The sequence below is a fragment of the Podarcis pityusensis genome (assembly GCF_964106645.2).
Source record: "Podarcis pityusensis genome assembly, chromosome: 3".
Lineage (NCBI taxonomy): Eukaryota > Metazoa > Chordata > Lepidosauria > Squamata > Lacertidae > Podarcis > Podarcis pityusensis.
Genome location: NC_138026.1, coordinates 119,554,202 through 119,572,639, shown reverse-complemented (window position 1 = coordinate 119,572,639; position 18,438 = coordinate 119,554,202). Strand labels below are relative to the sequence as shown.

Genomic DNA, 18,438 nt, shown 5'->3' with positions numbered 1-18,438 from the left:
TTCCACGTTGAGTGTAAGCTCAGGCACGAGCCCAGGTTCGATGGTTGTTGTCTTCTTCTATCTGAACCAATCACTGAGCTTGGTTTTTGTGTCTCACCATTTGCAGCCCCTGAATCTCCCTGGTGGGAGATCCCTGTGCCGTTTGCTGCATACTTTGCAGACAGACAGTCCTATAGAACAGGATCAGTGCACCTTGGTGCAGAATATTAGCTGTGGAACTGTAGCGGGGGAGAAGGCAGAAGCGATGCCTTTTTATGGACCAGTTCTAAGTTTCTGCTGCTCTATCCCTGTCTTCCCTATTCTTTCTTCTCGTGCCATCAGCCATGTGCATTGGCAACCGTGGGGTTAGGCTGGATATCCCCACCCTGTGATTTACATGTGGTGCTCATCTGGAGCAAACTGTGTAGACTTGCTGACTCCTCAGGAAGTTCTGACATGGCGGGAGCAACCTCTGGCTTCCTGAGCATGATGTCCTTGCTCCTGGTGATGTCAGGCCCAGCCACCCCTTTGACTTCAGTTAGCCCCATCATCAGGATTATTACACGCCCACACAACTCTGAGATTGGAAATAGATCGCAGGGAGGGAGTGGGGGCACGAGCGAGAGAGTGAGGGGTTGGGTTCTGCTTCCTTCTAGCTCTTTTCCCCCAAGCCTGTCCCCAGTTCTTAGAAGCTGTTGTTCTTATTGTGACACCTAGAAGCAGCTGGGCACTTCATGGAGGATGTAAACTGCAAGGGAGGCAATGACCAGGGGCTGGCAACATGGACTCAGGAAGCAGGCAGTGCAGTGCAGCAGTTCTCAACCTGTGGGTCCCCAGATGTTGTTGGACTACAACTCCCATCATCCCTAGCTAGCAAGGCCAGAGCTCAGGGATGATGGGAGTTGTAGTCCTACAACATCTGGGGAACCACAGGTTGAGAACCGCTGGTGTAGTGGTTAGAGTACTAGACCAGGCTCTGGGGGACCAGAGTTCAGGTCTGTCCAAGTATTGGGTTCCAATTACCTGTCGAAACCGTTTTAGTATGCAGAGTAAGGCAACATTAAGGGGTTGAATCTTGGTTAGAGAGAAGACTTATCCCTGTTACAATCGCGCATGCAAGCACACACACACAGAGAGAGATGCTTGTAGGTAAGGAAAATAGCAAAGTCGTTCATTGCAGGAAACATAACTTGGATAGAAAAATTCCCAGTTCTAGTCTAACGAACTAGACTATACTGGAACAAGGTCGTCCTCGTTGGCTCCTCTCAGAGGGCAGAACAGCCAAGGGGACTTTAAAGAAGGATGGGGCAGATTCATGGAGGAGGAGATGCTTCTGTCTGCAGAGATGGTGCCCCTCTGCTTAAGTGATGCTGGGGACGAGCCCACTGTCTTCATGCCTCACTTGTGAGCTGCCAGAGACATTTGGCTGGCTTCTAACGGATACACAACTGCAGAGCCAGGCAGGTGGATCCTCCAGCCCAACCTTAGTTTGTATTGCGTTCATCAGAATACTACACAAACATTGGTGGATAGGGTTCATTGGTCTTTGCAGGGATGGGAGGGGGTGAAAGTTGCCCCCAGATTTTTGGAAACCGCAAACTAACTTTATACCCAAGAGCCCACTGATGGTTTTCCCCTTGCAACCATCTGCATTAGCAGATGGGCCCATATCAAAGTAAACGGGTTTTTCTTATAGACAACCGAGTGCCTTTCGATTGCGTCACCTTCCTCGTTTGCACCCCTACAGCCATTGCATCACTTCTCAGCTCGATGAGCTCCTGTGCCCTCCCACCACCCCGGAGGGGCGAAACGACGAGAAGGCTCTTCTCGAGCAGCTGGTGTCCTTCCTGAGCGGCAAAGATGAGAACGAGCTGGCAGAGCTGGACCGAGCGCTTGGCATCGACAAACTGGTCCAGGTAGCAAGCTGCCTCTTAGATGGTAGAGCCCCGGGGCCTTCTCCTGTTTGCTCCTTCAGAAGGCGCTCCAGCACCCGGAGTTCCTGCCCAGGGGGTGGGGTGGAGCGCTTGCTTGAAAAGTAGCAAAGAACAGGAGTAGCCCATGAGCCCCTTACCCTGTAAAAGCTGGAGTCAAAAGCCTCTCCCAATGCACCATAGCCTCTCTGTTACAGAGGCGTTCCTAAAGGTATCCACTCTTTCCTTCTTTGTCCCGACGATTTAGGGCATATCCACACTTAACTTTTGCCCCACTCTTTCCAAGCAGAGGTCCACGCTAAAAAGCTCTGTGCGTTGTTGTTGTTGTTGGTTGTTGTTGTGTGTTTTCTTTGCCCTGAGCTTTCCCAGTGCACACTTGCTCTTTAGTGCTCAATCGGAGCAAATGACAATTTGGGTTTTCCACAGATGACTATTTGCTCCGATTGAGCTTTAAAGAGCAAGTTTGCACTGGGAAAGCTCTGGAACAAAAAAAGAATGTTGGGGGGGGGAGGAGGCACTTTGGCACAGAACTTTAAAGTGAAGGACATCTAAGTATGTATAAGCCCTTAAACTCTGAGATGCTGATTCCACAAGTAAGATTCTACAAAGATGGAAACGCTACAGGTGTTATTTGATGATTTCATCTAGTGCATCAGCTTCTGGTTGGTTTTATTACGACCTACCCAGTCAGCATCACAGTTTGAGGCTGTGCCCACCAATAAAGGCTAGGGACTTGGTCCTGATGCTAAAGCTAAACTTAGTCCTGACTAAAGCTAAACAGATTCTCAGTTGGGTCAGTGCCTGGGTGGAAGCTCTCAAGGAGCCCTGCGCAAGGGCCTGTCTGCTCCAGGAAACACACATGGAATAGAAATGTAATAGTTAACATTGGTTTGAAAGCCATGGTCCACTGGCTGACCATCTCCAAAGCACCCTGAAGTTTATCAAGGGTTGCATGAGATCTCACATAAAACTAGGAGGAGGAGGAGTGGAAAACAATGAATGTTGAGGACTTCCAGGTGCAGCGGAAGATCTCTCCCTGTTCCCATCAGAACACACCTTTCAGGGTTTCAGAGCTTTTACTAGATGCAGAACGCATTCCCAAGAAAGTGTGGCACGCCAAGAGCCGAAGTAGGAGGGGCATATGTGAGAGGGGAGGGTCTCACCTCAACAATAAAAGGAGCATGTGTGAAAAGGGGCACTGAACTGTCCGCCCCACCACCACCACCACCACCACCACGCCTGCAGTTTATCTTTCCATATTCGGATGCTCCAGCCGTTTTTCTCCCTTTGTGGTTCAGATGCCAGAAGTCGGCCAAAATCAAAACCTCTCCTGCCAGGGGAAACCTGTCAGTGGATTATTTCTTCTAGTCATAAGCCACTTGTACACTACTTTTAAAAATAAATAAAAAATACACCTAGGTGTTTTGCGCATGCACCTAAAAGTGTTCTGGGTGAACAGTTTTGTGAACACTTCTGCCCTGCAGAGTTGAGAGGGGCTGCCGATCCCTGGCCAAAGGTCCACTTTGCCGGTGTCTCGCCTGGGTTTGCAGCCGGGCAACAGAGAAGCAGCCCTTAAAGTCGCAGAACGTGCTGCATATGTTTGGAACCATGTCGGGACTCACGGTGGCCTCACGCTTTTGTTTCATTCTCTGTGAGCAGGGAGGCGGCCTGGAAGCGCTGACGGAGAGGTTCCAGCCCCAACAAGCCACGCCGCCGCCGCCGCCTCTCATGATGGACCAGAAGCCGGGCATGTACCCACAAGCTTACCCCTCCGCTTCCCCCACCACCAACCTCCCCGGCCCTTTCCCCGGCATGGTCCGGCAGAAGCAGTCCTTTGGGTCGATGCCAGTCCAGGTCCCGCCGCCCCGTGGGGCCTACCCCACCAACATGGGGATGCAGCCGCGGCAGGCACTCAGCAGGCCTCCGACAGCCCCCAACCAGCTGCGACTGCAGCTGCAGCAGCGGCTCCAGGGGCAGCAGCAGGTGAGCTCCCACCCAGTGCGGCCGGTCCCTTTGCTTGCCAGAGCCCCGTGGCCTTTGGGGCAGGCTGGAGCCACGCCCTACTTGGCTGGTAGGCCTCCGTGTCGCTGAAGGGCACCAACGATCGCAGCACGGTTGCATCTCGCACAGGGGTTCGGTTCCAGGGGTTCCGGGCGTACACAAAAGTCACATGGAACCAAACTCCTTGGAAGCTCCCTATGGCTAGAAGGGAAAGGGGAGTGAGAGAGTCTCCACCTCCATCATTCTGCCCAGACACTGAGGTCCAGCTCCGAGGGCCTTCTGGCAGTTCCCTCCCTGCGAGAAGCGAGGTTACAGGGAACCAGGCAGAGGGGCTTCTCAGTGGTGGCACCCGCCCTGTGCAATGCCCTCCCATCAGATGTCAAGGCAATAAACAACTATCTGACTTTTAGAAGACATCTGAAGGCAGCCCTGTTTAGGGAAGTTTTTAATGTTTGATCGCTTTTCTTCATTATTATTATTATTATTATTATTATTATTATTAATATTCTGTTGGAAGCCGCCCAGAGTGGCTGGGGAAATCCAGCCAGATGGGTGGCGTATAAATAATAAATTATTATTATTTCCTCCAGAAACCTAGGGGTGCTTGTGCAAGGTCTCGCCAGAGCATCCCATAACCAGCACGCTCACGTGCATTCCTTCCCCCCGCCCCAAGCAAGCCAGGAAGTTTAAAAGCTCTTTCCCCACCAGCGCAGAAAGAGATTTCAAGTTCTCCACATTGCTTGCATTTATTGTTTGTTATTGTTGTTGTCAAACTTGCACAATTTCACCCAGCCTGCCTTCAGTTGCGTATGGTTGAAACCGTGCTATTTAAATGTGCATAAGGTTCAATTGTGCTGTATTTTAAAGACCTTGGGGCCATTTTGGGGAAGTGGCTGGAGGGACCACTGAAACACGCTCTGTCCAGCTGCCAAGGGCTCCCTGGAAGATTTGGTCCCGGCACGGCTGCATCTCTCCCTCCCTTATCTTGCACAGCTGTTTTCATCACTGGGCTTTCTCTTAACATGCAAACAGCTCTCCTGGCGGCCGTTCCTGGGTCCAGAGCACCAGAGCAATAGATGTGGAGGGAAAGGGAGCATTTTGTGTGTGCAAGGTCCCCCCCCCCCCCCGTTTTCTTTCTCCAAACCTCTCCTGGAGGCTCTCTTGCAGCAAGTGTTGTTAGCCAAAGGGCAGCTGTGCCCAAACGGCAGCCTGTCACGCCCTGAGGTCTCCCTTCTTGCCTTCTCTGTAGCTGATACACCAAAATCGGCAGGCTATCCTGAACCAGTTTGCGATGAACTCTGCAGGCGGCATCGGCATGAGGACAGGAATGCAGCAGCAGATGGCGCCACAGGTAAGGGATGCCTTTGTGGTCATTGGGGCCAGCACAGCTGAGGTCCCGTATTTGTAGAGCTTGGCACCAACCAGTGGCGGGGTTGGAGCTACACACACACACACACACACACACACACACTGTTTAATCTGGAAAAGGGTGGGCTTTGCTTTCTGCCTTCTTTGTTTATTCTAGTAATTTGTTTCATAAAAATTAAAACATTTGAAAAGTTAAAAAAAGGTTAAAAGCAGATTATGACTCACATCGTCCTTCTAGACATCTGGGTAAGCTTGCCTGAACAGAAATGTTTTTATCCGGCACCAAAAGGAATACAGTGGAGGCAACTGCCTGATATCAAGAGGCAGGGAGTTCCAAAGGGTAGGTTCTGCCACTCTCGAAGATTGAGTTCCTACAAATGGGGAACGGGTGTTACGTGGCACTTGCAACAGGACCAGTTCGACTGTTCAAAGTGATCAAGTGGGCACAGTTAGGGTAAGGTGATCTCATAGCTAAACTGGCCCCAAGTTGTTAACGGCTTTGTACAGTGGTGCCTCGCAAGACGAAATTAATTCGTTCCATGAATTTTTTCGTCTAGCGAATTTTTCGTCTTGCGAAGCACGAAATCCCATAGGAATGCATTGAAAATCAATTAATGCGTTCCTAGGTCAAAAAAAGTCCAAACAAAGCCAAATTTGGTACAACAAGAGTTTATTAAGTGCTCTTTAAAGTCACACATACTGTAAAGAGCATTTCAAAATTCAAACCCAGATTTTTTTTAAAAAAACAGCAGAGTTGCCCAATGGTCACAGAAAATCATAAAAATGCAGGGGGAAAAAACACAAGCTTCCAGATTATTGCAAACCCCTCCCCAACTGTTCCCCCAGCCACCCACCACACAGAAATTCAAATCCAGAATTTTTTTTAAAAAACAGCAGAGTGCCCCAATGGTCACAGAAAATCATAAAAATGCAGGGGAAAAAACACACAAGCTTCCAGATTCTTGCAAACCCCTCCCCAACACCAAGTCCTTGAATTCCAAACACCCCAACCCAAAATCCAAACCCCCCCCAAAAAAAGTTTTAAAAGCTTAACTTACCAAATGGCTGCAAAAGAAGTTTTGGAAAAGCTTCAAAAATCACCAAAGTCTTTTAAAATCTCAAAAAAGGCTACTATGTACACTGCGTTCTATGAGTTGCTCCTCGAAGTCAAGTCGCAACTGTATTAACGGTGTTAAGAAAAAGGAAACAAACTTGCAAGACGTTTTCGTCTTGCGAAGCAAGCCCATAGGGAAATTCGTCTTGCGGGGCACCACTGTATACTGATAGTAGCACCTGGAACTTGGCCCAGTAGCCAAATCAGCAACCAGATTTCTCTAAGGTTTTGTGACTTCAACACAAGAACGACCACCAATGGCTTATGCTCAGTGATCGCTTCTTCACCCAGCGACCACCCCTCTTGAATCAGTTCACTTGATGGAGGGATACTCCAATAGATAATTTTAAAAACAGCGTGGCTTCCAATTGGTTCAGAGTGGTCAACTCTGGATATATCAACTAAGTGTAGCACCAGCAGTGAAAACGGCACATGTGTTGCCAGGAACTACTAGGAAAGGAATTGGACATCAGACCGGAAGCATCAGTGTATTCCTTAAATACCTGCTCCCGTGTTAGGGGTTCTGGTTGCTCCCGAGAGAGGAATATTCTGCAGGTGCTAGGAAAGGTGATAAGAACATAGGAACAGCCTGCTGGATCAGGCCAAAGGAAACAAGGGAGCAGAACAAGGACATTTCCCCCGCCTTCGGTTTCCAGCAACAAGCATTCACAAGCACTGCTGCCCCCCATGAATTTCTCCAGTCCTCTTTTAAACCACCCCAAGGGCTCTTGCAACACTCTTAGCCAGTTCTTGCTTGCCAAATGTGGAGAGTCTCATTGAGCTGGGCAAGAGGAAACGGAAAGGAGTTGGGTTGAGTTTCCAGTCGGCCTGTTGGGGGGAGGGATAAGCTTGTGGGCTATAAGGCATGGGATTGTAAAGGAACGAGTGTACATAGTCATAGAGACAAGGAGCAGCTGTTCTTCGAGGCAAGCAAGCCGCTGGTAGGAGCAGGAGAGGCAGCTGGTGTATCTCCACACTTTTTTTCCCAAGCTAGCAGCTGCACCAAGCACAACAACAACAGAAAGCAGGAAGATTTGCTCACGGCTGCTCCACACCACAGCTGAACAAGGAAGAGACCTTAAGGTTGCAGCGGTGTTGCTCCAAACTGACTTCTGCGTCTCTTAAGAACATCTGGGGCTGCCTGCTGTGCCTCTGCCCTGGCAGATCCTGCCGTGTGGTGGGCAAGCTGCAGGAAGCGAGGGTCTCCTTGTGCTCAAGCCCCATTTGTGGGTTTTTCCCATCATGGGCCTATGTGAGAACAGGGTGCTGCTATGGGTGGGCTCTTCTTAACTCCTTACTGAGCTTGGGAAGGTTTGTGGAGGACACTTTCTCAAGTCACAGGGCAGAACTTTCCATTCTTTGGTTGCGTCCCCGTCCCCCCCCCAGTGTCTGCACTTCCAGGCTCCTGGGCTATTTGCGCTCTATCTATCTATCTATCATCTATCTATCTATCATCTATCTATCTATCATCTATCTATGTTTGTTTATTTGCATTTTTTGTATTTTTACTGTATTTTTTGTTTCTATGGAAGCCGCCCAGAGTGGCTGGGGAAACCCAGCCAGATGGGCGGGGTACAAATAATAAATTATTATTATTATTATTATTATTGTTATTATTATTATTATTTCAAATCAAATGTACTCTACGTGGGGCTACCTTTGAAGGTGACCCAGAAACTGCAATTAATCTAGAATGCGGCAGCTAGACTGGTGACTGGGAGCGGCCGCTGGGACCACATAACACCGGTCCTGAGAGATCTGCATTGGCTCCCAGTACGTTTCCAAGCACAATTCAAAGTGTTGGTACTGACCTTGAAAGCCCTAAATGGCCTCGCCCCAGCAGACCAGAAGGAGTGTCTCCACCCCCATCATCCAGCCCGGACACTGAGGTCCAGCGCCAAGGGCCTTATGGCGGTTCCCTCACTGCAAGAAGCGAGGTTACAGGGAACCAGGCAGAGGGCCTTCTCGGTGGTGGCGCCTGCCCTGTTTAACACCCTCCCACCAGATGTCAAGGAAATAAACAACTATTTTACTTTTAAAAGACAACTGAAGGCAGCCCTGTTTAGGGAATTTGTTAATGTCTGACATTGTATTGTTTTTAATATTCAGTTGGAAGCTGCCTAGAGTGGCTGGGGAAACCCAGCCAGATGGGCAGTGTATAAATAAATAAATTATTATTATTATTATTATTATTATTATTATTATTATTATTACAGTCACATACCCAACATATAACATAAAATCGAGATTCCAAAGAATCTCCTGGACTTCCCTCCTCCCCTTTGTGAGTCCTATTGTTAGTCATTTCCTCCTGTATCTTTTATGATAATCCAAATCTTTTACATCTCCATTATGTCCAAAATTCACCATTAAACTACAAGTGTTGTTCCAGTCCTACTAACAGTTTTAACTGTTTACAATGGTTTTTAAGATAAATTATAAAAATTTCCCCATTCCTTATTAAAGTTTTGTTCTTCCTGATTTCTGATTCTTCTGGTCATTTTTGCTATTTCAACATAGTCCATCAACTTGATCTGCCATTCTTCTCTGGTAGGGACTTTATATTCTTTCCATCTCTGAGCTAGTAGCATCTGCCTGGCCGTGGCTGTGTACATAAATAGTCTTTTCTGCTCTCTTGGGATTTCGGCACCTAAAATTCCTAAGGCTTCAGGGTTTTTTAGGAAATGTTACTTTAAACATTTTTTTCAGTTCATCATATATCATCTCCCATAATTCTTTTCCTGCCTCACATGTCCACCGCATATGATAAAAGGTGCCTTCTTTTTCTTTACATTTCCAACATATATTTGACCCAGTTTTATACATTTTTGCTAATTCCGGAGCCCCGTTCGCATCTAGAAGCTAATGCAACCTGCGTCTGCACGTGCGCGGGTTGCGATTCGGTGCTTCTGCGCATGCGTGTGGCATCATTTTGAGCGCATGCGCGAGTGGCGAAACCCGGAATTAATGCGCTCTGTTACTTCCGGGTCGCCACGGAGCACAGCCCAAAAATATTCATCCCGAAGCTACTTCAACCTGAGGTATGACTGTACATTGGAGGGGAGGTAATTTTGTTTTGTTCTCTAACGGCTCTTTTTTCAAATCTGGAGGTTTCATTTTTAAAAAAACCCTCTGTTTGCTCGTCTCTCTCCGTGCCACCTTCCTCGTCCCCTAATCTCTTTGTCTCTTCCTGCTTGTCCTCCTCAGCCGCCCCTGAATGCGCAGATGCTGGCCCAGCGCCAGAGGGAACTGTACAGCCAGCAGCACCGCCAGAGGCAGCTGATGCAGCAACGAGCCATGCTGATGAGGCAGCAGCAGAGCTTCGCGGGCAACCTCCCCCCCTCGGCCGGGGTCCCCGTGCCGCTGGGGGCCGGGCGCCTCCCCCAGGCTCCCCCGCAGCAGTTCCCCTTCCCCCCCAACTACGGTACGAGCCCAGGAAACCCCCCGACCTCCACCAGCCCTTTCTCGCAGCTGGCGTCCAACCCCGAGGCGGCGCTGGCCGGTCGCAACAGCATGGTGAACCGGGGGATGATGACCGGAGTTGGAGGAGGGCAATTCGGCCCTGGCATGAACCCTCAGATGCAGCAGAACATCTTCCAGTATTCGGGATCAGGTGCGCCCCGGGCTGGGCCTGCTTACGGGGGTGGGAGGGTTGGATTCTGCTCCATTGTGCCTTACTCAGAGAGAGAAAGAGAGAAGTGAGGCAAGGGCTTTGCCAAAGCAAAGGGTAGTCTGGCTACTTTTTCCTCTCCAACGTCTGGGCAGAAAATGAGGGTTTGCATCTCTCCTTATGGACTGTTCCGCTTCCGGCTGCACGCAGAGAATTCAGAAGGCTGGGAAGGTTTAAGAGGGCCTTGTGTGCTTCTCTCTGCTTTGTCTAGTCAGATACGATACGATAATCTTTATTGTCATTGTCCCATACAGAACAATGAAATTGAAAAATCTACATAAGACATTCAAAAACCCACAAGCCTACTATCCCAGCCTGGTTAGCACCCTAAAAACTCTGATACCCCATTTTTAAATACAATATACTCCTATAGAGACTCCTTACACTGCGTTTAAAACCAAAATCGCGTTTGGGTAGAAACTGTTTCTCAGGCGGCTAGACCTGGTCTTTATAACCCTGGACCTTCTTCCACAGTTTTGCAAGGCTTTCTGTGCTTCAGAAATCCTGCAACGTCTGTTTGCTGTGAGATGAGAGTAAGGCAAAAAGGAATGGTCCGGCAGCCCTTTATTTCTTTGCAGTGTTTGTAGCACACTCTTCGAGGAGTGTCTTCAACCCCAGAGCAGAAAACAAAGTAATAAAAAGAAACAGAGGGAAGACAATGCAGAAATATTACAAAAATTGCATGAACGGGGCCGATAAACAACGAAGCAATTCTAACGTAAGGTGAACAAGCAGAATCACAACAACTTAAATTTGTATTTCCAGTTTAATGACATATGAGCCTCAAGGTCACCAGGGCTGCTCGGTAGTGTGTGAAAATGGATTTGCCTTTCAACTAGTCACATCAACCCCAGCCATTTGAAGCACCAAAGAATCGTGGGAAGTGTAGTTTCTTGAGGGAGCTAGGAATGGTAGCTCTGTGAGGGGTAAACTACGATTCCCATGATTCTTTGGGGGAAGTCATGTGATTCTAAGGCGTGGTGTGGATGTGGCAGAAACAAGCATTCTCTTCAGATGCTTGTAAGCAGTTAGCCTTTTACTTCCCGCTTTCTAGGCTCCCCTGCCTTCAAGATAAGCCCTGACACAAACTCATCCATGACATCTATTGATGGCCAAGGCCTGTCAGGCCACCTGTCAAGTACAGGTGAAACTCAAAAAATTAGAATATCGTGGAAAAGTTCATTTATTTCAGTAATTCCATTTGCAGTCCTTGTTTTGCTGATTTCATTTAATATTCCAATTTTCTGAGATTGTTAATTTGGGGTTTTCATCAGCTGTATGCCATGATCATCACAGTTATAACAAATAAAGTCTTGACATATCTCGCTTTGCATGTCATGAGTCTATCTCATATATTAGTTTCACCTTTTAAGTTGAATTACTGAAATAAATGAAATTTTCCACGATATTCTAATTTTTCGAGTTTCACCTGTAAGCCAGGAAATTGGGGGTCGCTGGAACTACCCTGTGTCTGAATCCCAACTCACATTTCCCAGGATTCCCAGTCTTTCTCCCTGGAGTTAAAGTATTGGAACTGCCCGGCGGCTTAGACGCCATCTTATTTGCTTGCTTACAGCCTTTATAGCGTGCTTTTCATTCAGTGTTTTCAATCCAAGAGCAGGGAACAAAGTAGTAGAAATAAACGGGGGGTGGGGTGCGGAAATAGTATACAAAAATTACCAAGAGTCATATAAACAGGACCCATAAGCAACCCAGCAATTCTGCCATAAGGTAAATGAGCAAAATGGCAACAACATAAATTCATATTTCCAGCTGAACGAGATGCAGGCCTCGAGGCCAGCAGGCACCAGGTAGGGACGTGGAGGTGGATTTCCCGGCTTCCCCCATGTCTCCCCTCCTTAACAGCTGGCACAGACAGCAGGGTATTGGGAGGAAGGTCTGTGGCACCAGTCCTTAAGTAGGGATCTCTAGACAGATGGCGTTCTTGGTCCTCCAGGGTTCATGTAGGTTCATCCTGAGGATTGTCGTTCTCTTCTTCCCCAGGAATGAACCAGCAAGGGGAGGCGGCATTTGCCCCGTCGCTCAGCCCCAGCAGCCCCTTGATGTCGCCGCAGATCCCTCCTTCTCAGAGCCCCATGCTCCAGTCGGCTCCGCCAACGCCTGGGTACCAGTCGCCCGATATGAAGACCTGGCAGCAAGGACCCATGGGGAGTAACAAGTAAGCCAGGCCCGAGGGTCCAGACCGTACGCCTCCATAGGTTTAACTCCCACGTTTTAAAAGTTCCAGGACCCAGGAAAGCTTTTGGGGGGGCGAGGGGCACACACAAAATTGGCACCCCTGAAAATCTGGCAAGTTGCTCTGTGCATAACAACACCTCTCTCTCTCTCTCTCTCTCTCTCTCTCTCTCTCTCTCTCTCCCCTTCTTCGGTCTGCAGTGTCTTTGGCCAAGCTGGGCAGACCCAGCCTCCGCCAGCCCAGCAGGGAATGTACAACAACATGAGCATCACTGTCTCCATGGCCGGCGGGAACGCCAACGTCCAGAATATGAACCCAATGGCTGGGCAGATGCCCATGAGCCAGCTGCAGGGGCAAGGCATGAACCAGCTGTGCTCTGAGCAGGTCAGTGCAAGCAGCTGACTCTCCATACGCAGAGAGATAGGGAGGGAGGGCAGGGCAAGGCCTATGTGGGGGCGGCTTATTGGATTGTTTTGATTTTGTATTTTGCGGTTTTATACTTTGATTTTATTCTGTGAACCACCCTGAGACCTCCGGGTATAAGGCGGTATACAGTGGTACCTCAGGTTACATACGCTTCAGGTTACATACGCTTCAGGTTACAGACTCTGCTAACTCAGAAATAGTACCTCGGGTTAAGAACTTTGCTTCATGATGAGAACAGAAATCGGGTGGCGGCAGTGGGAGACCCCATTAGCTAAAGTGGTGCTTCAGGTTAAGAACTGTTTCAGGTTAAGAACGGACCTCCGGAACGAATTAAGTTCTTAACCCGAGGTACCACTGTATAGAGTAAAGGATCCCTGACAGTTAAGTCCAGTCGCGAACGACTCTGGGGTTGCGGCGCTTATCTAGCTTTACTGGCCGAGGGAGCCAGCGTTTGTCCACAGGCAGTTTTTCCGGGTCATGTGGCCAACATGACTAAGCCGCTTCTGGCGAACCAGAGCAGCGCATGGAAACGCCATTTACCTTCCCCACTGGAGCGGTACCTAGTTATCTACTTGCACTTTGATGTGCTTTCGAGCTGCTAACTTGGCAGGAGCTGGGACCGAGCAATGGGAGCTCACCCCGCTGCCGGGATTCGAACCGCCGACCTTCTGATCGGCAAGTCCTAGGCTCTGTGGTTTAGATCACAGCGCCATCCGCTGTCCCTTAGGGTGGTATATACATGCAATTAAATAATAATAATTCATAATGGTGGTGGCAAGATGAGCGAGACGAAAAGGCCCTGAAAACAGTGACCGTAACCAGACAGTGGCTTGGTGGTAGAACCTGGATCCCTGTCAGTGGGGTGGAGGTCAAGAAAACAACGGGTGAGGAAGGGGTGCTAAGCACTTCTGCCATTGGCCACTTCTCCTTCCCACCAGCAGAGGGCAGCAGCAGCTGGAGGAAGTGCTGGACAATCCTCTCTGCCCAATTGCTTCCCGTCTCCAAATGAGAGCCTTGAGGGGCTGTCACACAGAAGATGGAACAAGCTTGTCCTCTGCTGCTGCAGAAGGGAGGACCCAGACTCTCCTTCCTTGGAGGCTTCTAAACAGGCCAGAATGCCATCTGCCAGGGATTCTTTAGCTGTGATTCCTGCACGCAGAGGGTTGGACTAGATGATCGTTGGGGGACCCCTTCCAACTTTACAATTCTGCAATCCTATTATTTAATACTATTATTAAATAATAATATTGCTAATTCAGTTTAGCGGTCGCTTGCTACGTAAAGAGTCTCTAAGCAACTTTTAAGAGCGTAAAACGGGGCACTGAGTCAGTTTAAAAAGTCTGCTCTTTCCTGCCCACTCTGCTGTTTTTAAGTGTCCCACCGGCCCCAGGACTCCTGCCCAGGTATTCCATTGAGCTCCAAGGCTTGTTGAAATTCACTGGGTTCTTTTGTCTTCTAACTTAAGCTACTTTGATACGCAGCTGGTAGAGGGGAAACCACATTTTACGCAATGGGAATCACACATGAAGTTTCAAAGCAGATGTCATTTTTATCAAGCTTGAAGTGTGAATCTCCATTGGCCAAGATGCTCACGCATGTGACGAGGATCTCTCTTCCCCATTCAGCGCATGAACAGAGATTAGCAGTAACATGACTAGCAAGAGGGTGCTTGTCTGAATAACACTATAGAAATTGACATCTCTGAGCAATACTACACTTTCTGCGGGAACCAAGAGCCTGAAAACTCTTGGTTAGTACAAAGCACAGCACCTCTCAGCAGTGACAGCTTCTGAGACCCTAGAAGCTGATTGCCGCTGGCTTACTCTGCTAAAGCAGGCAGAGAAGGAAGATTGAGTGGGTGCCCCCCCCTTCAAGTTCTTTCCCTTTTCCCTGCCCTGGAAGAAATTCTCCTCCTCCTCCTTAGTGTCTCTGTTTGCAGCGACAGTCCCCATCTCCTCACCCTGTGTGGAATTAACAGAATATGCACATATGCAAGAACTTGATGTCACTTAAATTAATGAGCTGGTTTTAAAGGAGACAGAAAGAAAGAACAGAAAAATTTAAAAGGAAGGAAGGAAGGAAGGGGAGAGAGAGAGAGAGAGGAAGGAAGGAAGGAAGGAAGGAAGGAAGGAAGGAAGGAAGGAAGGAAGGAAGAAAGAAAGATCTGACCACACAGCTCTCTTTTGGGTAGAACACAGAAATAAAATTAACATCCACACCTATGGAAAGTCCACTGCAATTATGCTTGTAACTTACAGCAGAAGAGCAGTAGCTGTGTAGCACAGGGAGCCCTCTGTCCATCTGCCTGGAAGCCCCCAAAGATGGTTTTTAAAGGAGATTAGACAAATCCATCTGGGGCAATCAGGAAGGGAGTGCTGTTGCTTCAGGGCTTTCTGGAGGCCTCTGGTTGGCCCCCAAGGAAAAGGGGACCTGGGCTGGATGGATCTGAGCCAACAGTGTGGTCCTTTGTGCTTCTCCCCATTCAGTTGAGGTTGGAGTGACTAACAGCCACTTTAAGTCTGGTCCTAGGTATGCCTGACGCATTCCCATTTTGTATGTGTGTGAAGATCAGTGGCTAGCTGCATCGACCACTTCCCTTGTGCTTGGTTGTTCATTGGTCTCCCTTTTCTGGTGATGAGGGACCAGATTTGCCGGAGAGACACTGGAGATGAAACGCTGCTTCCAAACCATTTCTGAATTCCCGGTTTATTTTTATTTCCCCCCCCCCTCCTCTCCCAGGTAAACGACCAGGCTCTCAGACCCGCAGGTCTCTACTGCAACCAGCTCTCTTCTGACCTTTTGAAAACAGAAGCAGATGGAGCACAGGTCAGTAAAACTCTCCTAAGCCCAGAACTGCCTCGGGGAAGTCTGCAATGGCAGCCTTGGTTGCCTTGGACTTCCTCTGAAAACATGGAGAGCAGTCCAGAACAACAGCAGGGCTTTGGCTTACAAGCAAATTGGGTCCTTGGTGTCAGAAACACGCACTTACTCTGGAGACTGCCCTGCCTGAAATTTGACCAAAGGCAGCCACCTTCCTTTCGCTTTGGCAGGTCTGCATGAGGTATTTTTGCCAGTGAATCCTGCACATTCAGGCCCACAAAGATCCTCGCAGCAACAGAGATGGCAGGGCCCCAGCAGTGTGTATAGAACTCATGATGGTAGAGCATGAGACTCTTAACCTCAGGGTTGTGGGTTTGAGTCCTGTGCTGGGCAAAAGATTCCTGAATTTCAGGAATCTGGACTTAGATGACCCCTGTGGTCCCTTCCGATTCTATGATTCCTTCAGCACTTGCCCCAGGAGAACAGAAATTCCTTCTTGAGTTAGTAGGTTCAGGATCAAGCTGCCCAGTGATGGTTAAGCAGGAGAGGGAACGCCATATTTAACATGGAGGCGGGGGCAGGCTGATGGGTGTTGGGGGGGTGGTTTAAGCACTTTTGTGTCCAGTAAATTTTGCACCCTGGCCAGCAGTTCCATGTAGATGTTAAAGCAGTATGGAGGACAAAATAGAGCCTTGGGAAACTTTGTAGTGTCACTGCCAACTCTCAGGTCGGAACAGAACCAGTTAAGGGCAGTGGCCCCAGCCCCTCACCTCAGAGAACTGGTTCAGAAGGATGGTATTAAAAGCTGCTGAGAAACGTCACACAGACCCTTCTTCGCCATTTAGGGTAGATCATCCATGAGAGCAATCAGGGTGATTTCAGCCCCCAATCCAGGCCAGAAACCAGATTGAATTGGATCTAGGAAATCTAGTTGGGCTGCTTCTCACATGCGGAGCTGAAAGTTGCATACGAAATTAAGATGCAATTAATCAGCTGGGTCTCCTCCTCTTGGTGCATTAAATGGTACGGCCTCTTTGAAAGCGGGCCTGCTGGGGCTGATGGGAGTTTGAATCTAAAAACATACAGAGGGCCGCAAGTTCTCCATTCCCCCCCCCCCCCCGCTTTGGGCAAGCTGACACAAGACTAAAAATGTTTTCCTTCGTTTATTTGCTTCGCCCAATTGACATTTCTCAGGAGTGCTTTTTTCACATTGAAGAGGCTTTTCAGAGTTCTACTGTGGCTTAAAAACCGTACAAATGAATGGTAAAGCTATCAGGTAAGAGCTTCGCCATCCTGCTAGCTTCAAACAAGGGTTTACTGAGCTTGCTTGCCCACTGGAAACCGTGGTTAGTCAGTCTGTCTCCTAGGAGCCAGTTTGGATCCCATTTAGGGGTTCTGCAGTCACAGGGTGATAGCGTCTCCCATTCAGCCAACATGAAATAGCAATGGATCTGACTTCCTTGGAGATTCACCCAAGTGCCTTCTGTTTCCTGCGGCCCACAGTCAGACAATCTCCTTGCAATCAGTTCAGAAACACGGAGGGCGTTTACTGGAATTTTAAGGGTAGCAATGGCTCTCGATCACGGGTGGCTAACCTTTGGGAGGGGAAAAGGCTGAATTTGACTCATGGTCGACCCTTAAGAGAGGCACACATCAAAACGGCCAGTGGGTGTGGACAAAATATAGAAGTGAATATAGTCAAAAAGACACATTTTGAAGTCTGGGGCATCAGAAAAACTTTTTGGCACCACAGCAGGGAACCTTCAGGACTGGTCAGTAAAAAATAACCCCTTTTGCATGGGCGTAGCCAATATTTTTGTTGGGGGGGCAGGTTTTTGTTAGGGGGGCAGAACCTCAGATTTGTATTGGTTTAGGGGGGCAGCTGCCCCCCCGGCTACGCCCATGCCCTTTTCTTAAAAGTTGACACATTTGTGGATCAGGGGCTACTTTTGACATCACAGTATCTCAATGAGGAACCTATGGGAACGATCAGTTACTATTTTTAAACCATTTAAAAATTATTATATTTAAAAATGAGGGCCTTGAGAGGTTTCAAAACCTCTTCGGGCGTCACTGCAGGAGAGCCATATGAGCAGTAAAAAAAAATGTATCAGATTGGAGGTGTGATGTTGGTGAGGCACAATAAAACTCTTGCTTAGCCCCCCTTCCCCTTCCAATGCTCTTCGCAGCGGTTCTCAACCTGTGGGTCCCCAGATGCTGTTGGACTACAACTCCCATCATCCCTGAGCTCTGGCCTTGCTAGCTGGGGTGATGGGAGTTGTAGTTCAACAACATCTGGGGACCCGCAGGTTGAGAAAGGCTGTTCCAGATCAAGGAGGAATTCCCGGTTACAGAAACGACTCATTGGCCCACAAAACTGCTCTATATCCCATAAATTGAGGGACGTGTAGCATTTCAAGTCTGTTCTTTACCCTGCTCCATATGCTCTTCTCTCAAGTTTATTTTTACCCAGAGATTTGGCACTCCAGAGCCAGATGAAAACACTCACTTTGACTTTGAACTGAACTCCCGACTGTGGCTTTTCACCTTTTCTTGCAGCAAGAGCAGTGTTTTCTCCCCCTGGGGCCGTCAAGCAAGGAACGCGTTGACTCTGGAGCAGAGGGGCGACTTAAATAGAACGGGGCAATATTTCTGTGTGTCTGCAGGCAGTTTTGTGTCCCTAGGCATTTGTGGGAGGGGGAATGGAAGGTGATGGATGGGGCACAGGAATGAAGATCTGGCGTGGGGTGGGGGCCTCAGAGTGGACACTGACCAGAGGGACAGATGAAACGTGGGCATCGGGGATAGACTGTTTTGAGGCACCTGTCCACATACTACGTCATTCTGGGACAATGTGGATTGCCCTGTTATGAGAGACGCTTTCGGCGTGTGGCTTATCTGATTCTGTAGACGTTACTACAACTGCCAGCAG

The 18,438-nt window shown here is 48.7% G+C and overlaps 1 protein-coding gene across 6 annotated transcripts in view; it reads left to right on the top strand.

Moving 5' to 3' along the window:
- The window catches only part of NCOA1 (nuclear receptor coactivator 1), a 316,486-nt gene that overhangs the window by 295,673 nt on the left and 2,375 nt on the right, over positions 1-18,438 (top strand). For 4 of the 6 annotated variants that reach the window (XM_081000848.1, XM_081000849.1, XM_081000850.1 and 1 more), the window contains 7 exons: positions 1,727-1,895; positions 3,570-3,893; positions 5,161-5,262; positions 9,601-10,006; positions 12,068-12,242; positions 12,461-12,644; positions 15,426-15,512. In XM_081000848.1, coding sequence (XP_080856974.1) covers positions 1,727-1,895; positions 3,570-3,893; positions 5,161-5,262; positions 9,601-10,006; positions 12,068-12,242; positions 12,461-12,644; positions 15,426-15,512 — 1,447 coding nt within the window. Of the gene's footprint in view, positions 1-1,726; positions 1,896-3,569; positions 3,894-5,160; positions 5,263-9,600; positions 10,007-12,067; positions 12,243-12,460; positions 12,645-15,425; positions 15,513-16,700; positions 16,783-18,438 lie in introns of all 6 variants that reach the window. The other 2 variants (XR_013984762.1, XM_081000851.1) reach the window with 1 other exon arrangement.